Below are 7,897 nucleotides of genomic sequence, written 5' to 3' on the forward strand. Positions count from 1 at the left end.
GGGTAGGTGAAGTTAAGGTGGTTTTTAAAGCAGAATTCTAATAAAAAATAACAAGCTAATGATGAATAGGCCTTTCAAAAAATAAAAGGGTATCTGAAACAGAAACAGTACCTAAAATTTTCTTCCAGCCGGGGTCTGAATTTCAAGTTTATGCTATCAGAGTGCCCGTTTACATCAGAGTGCCCCCTTACAACAGGTGTCCTCATCAGAGGGCCCCTTTTCATCAGGTGTCCCCATTTAGAGGGCCCCTTTAGGTGTCCCCATCAGAGTGCCTATTTACATCAAGTGTTCCCATCAGAGTGCCCCTTTACATCTGGTGCGTTCATCAGAGGGCCCCTTTTCATCAAGTGTCCCCATCAGAGTGCCCCTTTACATTAGGTGTCCCTAACAGAGGGCCCCTTTTAGGTGTGCCCATCATAGTGCCCTTTACATCAAGTGTCCCCATCAGAGTGCCCTTTTACATCAGGTGTCCCTTTACATCAGGTGTCCCCATCAGACTGCCACTTTACATCAGGTGTCCCTATCAGAGGGCCCCTTTTAGGTGTGCCCATCAGAGTGCCCCCTTACATCATGTGTCCCCATCAGAGTGCTCCCATAAGAGTGCCCTTTACATCAGTTGTCCCCATCAGAGAGCCCCCTTACATCATGTGTCCCCATCAGAGTGAGTGCCCTTTACATCAGGTGTCCCCATCAGAGAGACCCCTTACATCATGTGTCCCCATCAGAGTGCCCCTTTTAGGTGTGCCCATCAGAGTGCCCCCTTACATCATGTGTCCCCATCAGAGTGCCCCCATTAGAGTGCCCTTTACATCAGGTGTCCCCATCAGAGAGCCCCCTTACATCATGTGTCCCCATCAGAATGCCCTTTACATCAGGTGTCCCCATCAGAGAGCCCCCTTACATCATGTGTCCCCAGCAGAGGGCCCCCTTACATCATGTGTCCCCATCAGAGAGCCCCCTTACATCATGTGTCCCCATCAGAGGGCCCCCTTACATCATGTGTCCCCATCAGAGAGCCCCCTTACATCATGTGTCCCCATCAGAGGGCCCCTTTTAGGTGTGCCCATCAGAATGCCCCCTTACATCAGGTGTCCCCATCATAGTGCCCCCATCAGAGTGCACTTTACACCTGGTGTCCCCATCAGAGTTCCCCCTTACATCATGTGTCCCCATCAGAGTGCCCCCTTACATCAGGTGTCCCTATCAGAGGGCCTATTTTAGGTGTGCCCATTAGAGTTCCCCCTTACATCATGTGTCCCTATCAGAGGACCTATTTTAGGTGTGCCCATTAGAGTGCCCCCTTACATCAGGTGTCCCCATCAGAGTGCCCATTTAAATCAGGTATCCCCATCAGAGGCCCCCTTTTCGGTGTGCCCATCAGAGTGCCCCTCATGTGTGTGCTTGAATTTCAGTGACTGAAATTTGGGATGTGTATGGCAGTAGGTCTGTCGTAGGTTTTTCAATTCGGTTCATTGAAGGACACTTTGATCTCTGACCTTTGGGTTATAGTGCCACATTCAGGAGTAAGATACCAAGCAGAAAAAAACAAAAAACACAGTCTATTGGTGGTCCATGATATGGTAAACCCCCCAATGGGGCAGCAGACATAAATAGAAAAACAGACAAACTGTTGAAGCTGGTTTAGCTAAAAAAAACTGTAGAAATCTTCACTGCAAGACTGCCCTGTCCTCCTCCTGCTGCCAAACTTCTAGCGTTGTAGGGGTTAACATCTTCAGGTCTCCAGGCTCAGCTGCACTAAAGAGGGATACGCCCCCTTCTACCTTCTCCTCCTATTAGATAACTTCTTTCGCTAATTGCCTGTAACACAGCCTGATCAGTCAAATGATTCTCTCCTCCATTCACAGATTGTGTTACAACCAATAAGGAACTCTTCTCATTGGAGGAGAGGGCAGCAGGGGGCGTGTCCCTATTAGAGCATCTTTAGTAAAGCTGAGCCTGGAGACCTGAAGCTATTAACCCCCACAGCGCTGGACCTTCAGCAGCAGGAAAAGGACAGAGCAGCCATGCAGGGAAGTTCAGCAGCAGGAAGAGGACAGGGCAGCCCTGCAGGGAAGTTCAGCAGCAGGAAGAGGACAGGGCAATGAAGCTGAAGTTAGCTCCTTATTTGGCCAGCTTATTATTCAGGTTGGATCTTTATTCACAAAAGTGATTATTTACTAAACAATCATCTGCAACGTTTATAATAAAATTGTGAACTTTCACAACAATTCTGTCTCCCTAACTGCCATGTATTTAAAGGGGTAGTTCTGAATAAATAACTTTTTCTATATGAAAACCATCTTGGCTCACCCAAATTCCACTTGTTTTATACTCATTGGGCAATACCGTTTTCCATTTTTTATTCCATTAAATAATCAGAAATGCACTTACATTTGTTCAGTATAGCGCCGCTCCTGATGACGTCATACTGACGAAACGCGTAGGGAGGAGCTTCCAGCATCGTTTCATCGCTTCCTGACAGGTCCGTGGAATACACAAACATCCTGGACTTCCTGATTGTTTTGCTTACTATATAATGAGCAAACGTAAGTGCATTTCTAAACGTTTAATGGAATAAAAAATGGAAAACGGTATTGGGATATAATTTTTCTTCACATATGACTGAGGAGAAGCACTTTCCTTTACCTATTTTTATCTAATTTAAGCACACACCCATACACACTTTAGAAGAGCAGCGCCATACCCACTACCTCTTTAATTCTCTCATAAAAAAAAAAAAAAAAAAATATATATATATATATATATATATATATATATATATATATATATATATATATATATAATGTTTGGGGGTTCTAAGAAATTTTCGAGCAAAAAGTACTAATTTTTACATGTAAACAAAAGTGTTAGAAAAAGGCCTGGTCTTCAAGTGGCTAGAGTTAAGCCAAGTACACACGGCGCCAAATATCAACTGAGCCGTCATTCGACCCATGTGTACGGCAGCTGGTGCAACAGAAGCTGGCTTCTGTCGAAGGCTCATTACCGAAAAAGGTCTGCTGACTGACTCCCGATCGGCCATTGGCTGAGAGCGCTGACTGGGGGTGTTCTGGCAGCGGGACCGCCCCCCCTGTCACAACACAATAGAACAGCAACATCGGATTGTTAGTACAGCGCCTCCGACCTGGGCTGTCAGGGTTTTTTTTCGTTCAAGCCACTGGGTTGAACGAAAAAAAAACCTGGTAGTGTGTACGAGGCTTTAGCTTTTTACATGACTCTACATTGCTAATGTTGTGTCCTGTATATCTCTCATCCAGGTTCGTACCAGAGGCTCCTTAAAGAGAAGACCCCCAAGTCGAAGGTTTCGAAAATCCCAGAGTGATATGGACTTTGATATCGATATTGCGAGCACCACGCCTAAAGAAAACGGGGATAAGGTGGAAAAGGAGGGCACAGGGAGTCTAAAGGATAATGATGAGACCCAACAGACAAAGTCAGCATGCGGGACAGACACTGCGTCGCATGACCCGGAGGAGAAGTCATCTGAGAGCGCTCAGGACAACCCGGAAAAGACAGAGAAAGAGACACAGAATAAGGAGGGATCGGCCAGCACGGCGGAGGAGAACCCCGGCAAAGAAGAGGCCACATTGGACACAAACGTCACAGACTCAACAATCACTAAAGAGGAAACAGAGAACACAGAGGACAGCAATGACAAACCATGCAATGGACAAGAGAAGGACGAGAGCAGCGAGCCTAGCAGATCGGATTGTGATGTGAGTAGAAATCTTAATTAGGGCCTGTCAGACGGGATGCCTAAACTCCAGTTTGAACCTGACTACTCTTTTGTTTAAAGCTTACTTTGTTGCTGACCTGGACTGCCTGACAACCGTCTGCTTGCCGCTTAACGAGACCCCTGCTTGTACCTGTCTACCCTCTGCCTGCCGTCTGCCAAGTTCCCTGCTTGTACCTGACAACCCTCTGCTTGCCACCTGCCAAACCCCCCTGCTTGTACCTGAAAACCCTCTGCTTGCTACCTGCCAAGACCCCCGGTTGCACTTGACTACCCGCTCTGCTTGTTGCCTGCCAAGACCTTTGCTTGTACCCAGCTACCTTCTGTTTACCACCTGCCAAGACCCCCTGCTTGTGCCTCACTACCGCCTGCTTGCCACCTGCCAAGACACCTGGTTGTAGTTGACTACCCTCTGCTTGCCGCCTGCCATGACCCTTGCTTGTACCCAGCTACCTTCTGTTTGCCACCTAAGACCCTCTACTTGTACCTGACAACCCTCTGCTTGCCACCTGCCAAAACCCCCTGCTTGTAACTGAATACCCTCTGCTTGCTACCTGCCAAGACCCCCTGCTTGTACCTGACTACCCTCTGCTTGATACCTGCTAAGACCCCTGGTTGTACTTGACTACTCTCTGCTTGTCGCTTGCCATGACCTCCTGCTTGAACCTGACTACCCTCTGTTTGTCACATGCCAAGACCCATGGTTGTACTTGACTACCCTCTGCTTGCTGCCTGCAAAGACCCTTGCCTGTACCTGACTACCTTCTGTTTGCCGCCTGCTAAGGCTCCTGCTTGTACCTGTCTACACTTTGGTTGCTGTCTGCCAAGACCTCTGATTGTACCTGACTACCCTGTGCTTGCCGTCTGCCAAAACCCCTGTTTCTACCTACCAACCCTTCACTTGCCGTCTGCCAACACCCCTGCTTAAACTTGGCTACCCTCTGCTTGTTGTCTGCCAATACTCCTGCTTACACCTGACTACCCTTTGCTTGCCCTCTGTCAAGACCCCTACTTGTGCCAGACTACTTTCTGCTAGCTGCCTGCCAAGATCGCTGCTTGTAAATGACTACCCTCTGTTGCCGTATACCAAGATCTCTGCTTGTATCCGACTACATTCTGCTTGCTGCCTGTCAAGACCTCTGCTTGTACCTGAGTTCCTCAGCTTGTCCTCTGCTAATATCCCTGCTTACTCCTGACTACCCTCTGCTTTCCCCCTGTCAAGACCTTTGCTTGTACCTGACTACTTTCTGCCATCCTCCTGTCAGAACCACTGCTGACTACCTTTTGCTTGCTGCCTGCTAAGACCCCTGCTTGTACCCAACTACCTTTTTGCTAGCAACTTGCCTCGAACCCTGCTTGGATTTGAGTACTCTCTAGTCTCTCACCTCATCCATTGTCCCTGCACCAAAGTCTCTCCATATAATCCACCCCCTGGTGGCACAATCTCGGGGGTGCCATTACCTGGTGCCAGTTTGCGGCAAAGAAAACCGGGGGGGCCACTAGGATCAACAGGTGAAAAAAAAAAAGAGAAACAGACAGAAAATGAATGCAATATATTACATTTTTGTTTTCCGGTTTAGGGGCACTTTATGTGGTTTTCGTAGCCCAGAAGCCATATTGGGTTTTGACCTTAGTAATTCCTGGAGAGCTGTTTTACTGAAATTCTATTGTTATGTCTTTCTTTAGGATAAACCGGAAAAATGATGAAACGGGACCAATGCAGAAGTAGAACAAGCCTTGATGGGACACTCAGTAGATCGACATCCTCAGGATTCGTCATGGGCTCAGATCTGGCCACAAACTCACCATCCCGAGGCAACGCACTTTTCCTAACGCAGTTCGGTCAGCGTCGTTGTGTCCCAGAGAACTTCATCAGGCATGTCCAGACAATCGAGTTAACGTGCAGGGTTATGACGTACACACAGTGTATGCACTTTGTACAGAATATTAGTCCACTTAAATTTTAGTTTAAAACAAATAAGTACGCCCCAGGTGTGCAAAGTCTTGCAGCTCATTTTCTTGGGAAAGTAGCCACAACCTGAGTAGAAAAGCCTATCACCTGCCAGCAGCTGCAAGGTGGGACCTGTACTCTGTGTGTGGAAGCAGGGGTCTCTGTGCAGAGGTCTGACATGCCATGCAAGGGTCAGCATGAGCTTTGCTGATTGCAGGGCTATAGCTCTGACTCAGTAGGGGGTATATACAAAAGATACGCTGCGCTAAGGTGAAAATGTAAATCTGGAGATCATTAATGCATATGAGGTATACTGAAAATACCGCATAAGCAGCTTATCCAGCCACAGCAAGGCACAAAGGAGATATATATATATATATATATATATATATATATATATATATATATATACATACCCTGTTTCTCCTAAAATAAGACCTAGCGTGATTGTCGGCGATGGCTTCAATATAAGCCCTAGTTAAAGTCCTTGTAGGTCTTATTTTCAGGGTAGGGCTTATTTTCGGGGAAACAGGGTAGGGCTTATTTGGAGGGTAGGGCTTATATTGCAGCCATCACCGACAATCACGCTAGGTCTTATTTTAGGGGAAACAGGGTATATATAAAAAAAAGTGATTATAAGGTGCAATGTGTAAATAATATACTATATGTATACCATTAGAATAAGAGTAGCGGTGATTAAACTACTAACTGTATATATAATGAATGAAAAATTATTTATAAAATCTGAAATTTACTGTGTAAAAAATATATACATAATATCACAGTGATAAGTGCAAAAAATACAACAAAGTGCCAAGTGCCACACAATGAGTGTGAATACCAAATCCAAGATGTGATACATGGTTATTAAAGTCCAATTTATGAAAGAAATGCACATAAAGTCCATAAAAACAGTTCATAAAAAATCCAACGTGCGTGCATTAATCTTAGTGCTTAGTGCTCAGAATTCCATGCTCAAGTACCATCCAGTGACCCCCCCGGGGACAGCCGCTCACCTCAGAGCGTGCGACTCAGCTGTGAGTCTGAGTCTAAACACGCTTATGAGCCATCCCACGGCTCAGTGATGGAATCCAGATACACAGTTTTCAGCAGCAGCTCCACAGTTAAGAATAAAGGAAAAGAAAAACTGTATAGTGTGATATAATTTATAAATGTTTATTAGAATAAAAGCTCCCCACATTAGGGTACTCACATTTGCAAGGTGCGTGAGTGCACCAATCTGATAAGTCTCCAAAGTTTGCCTGTCAGGAGGGATAAAGCTGTGCATCGCATCTCAGTGGAGTGAAAGGCTCCGTGCTCCGTCCTGGCCCCTCCCCTACGCGTGTTCGACACAGGGTCAGGTGTCTTCATCAGGGGGATGTGTCAGATCTCTGCAGAGAGACCACTGCTTCCACACCGAAAGCCAGGGTCCTTCTCAGCAGCATGTTGGCAAGAGACAGGCTTTTCTACTTAGGCTGTGGCTGGTTTATAAAGAAAATGTGCTGTAAGACTTTGTATACCCTTTTTTTTTTTTTGATGCACCTGGGATGTATTTGGCTGATTTAAACTCAAGGTTTATTTGGGCTTTAAGAGTCCTGAAATGTGAGCTGGAAAGTCTAATTTGTTGCTTAGGTTAAACACAGACAGTTCCACTTTCAGGCACGTTGATAAGTGAGGTTTAGCTTTAAGCAGCACTCCGGCAGGAAGCTTGCAAGGCATGCTGGGAGTTCAGCTTCCCTTGTGCTGCGTGGTCTTTTCTGGAGAGTGTCACCCCCTTGTGGCGTAAACTACCTGTGTTCTTTCTTTTTATGTTTTTTTTTGTTTTTTGTTTTTGTATTTTATTTTTATTAAAGTTTTAAGTGACACAACAGACAATATTAGATTTCATTTTAAAGAAGAACTCTAGCGACGAACAAATATTACCCGGTTATGTCCTCTTGCTGTTTATGCTTTTGAATTGAATGCCGCATCCGTAATTCACACTGAATGTTACAGATCAGTTCCTGTAGCTTGGGGCAAGTTTAAAATAAAGGCATTCTTTGGATGGGGTGGAGTTGGATAAAATTGCATTTTTGTGTGTGATAGCATTTGGAACCTACAAAAGAATGCTTCCAGCTACAGGGATGACATAAATACACCATCATTTTTTAAAATTTTTGTACATCGGGTATCAAATAATATTTTTCCAATTTACA

At 45.5% G+C, this 7,897-nt stretch overlaps 1 protein-coding gene across 1 annotated transcript in view; it reads left to right on the top strand.

Annotated features, from left to right (window-relative positions):
• Positions 1-7,746, top strand: part of RCSD1 (RCSD domain containing 1) — a 101,690-nt gene extending 93,944 nt beyond the window's left edge. The window contains exons 6-7 of the mRNA XM_073617380.1: positions 3,276-3,734; positions 5,438-7,746. Of these exons, the coding sequence (XP_073473481.1) occupies positions 3,276-3,734; positions 5,438-5,455 (477 nt within the window). The 3' untranslated portion in view covers positions 5,456-7,746. The remainder of the gene's footprint in view (positions 1-3,275; positions 3,735-5,437) is intronic.
• Positions 7,747-7,897: the final 151 nt, after the last annotated feature.

Source organism: Aquarana catesbeiana, linkage group LG02 (assembly GCF_042186555.1).
Source record: "Aquarana catesbeiana isolate 2022-GZ linkage group LG02, ASM4218655v1, whole genome shotgun sequence".
In the NCBI taxonomy this organism is placed as follows: domain Eukaryota; kingdom Metazoa; phylum Chordata; class Amphibia; order Anura; family Ranidae; genus Aquarana; species Aquarana catesbeiana.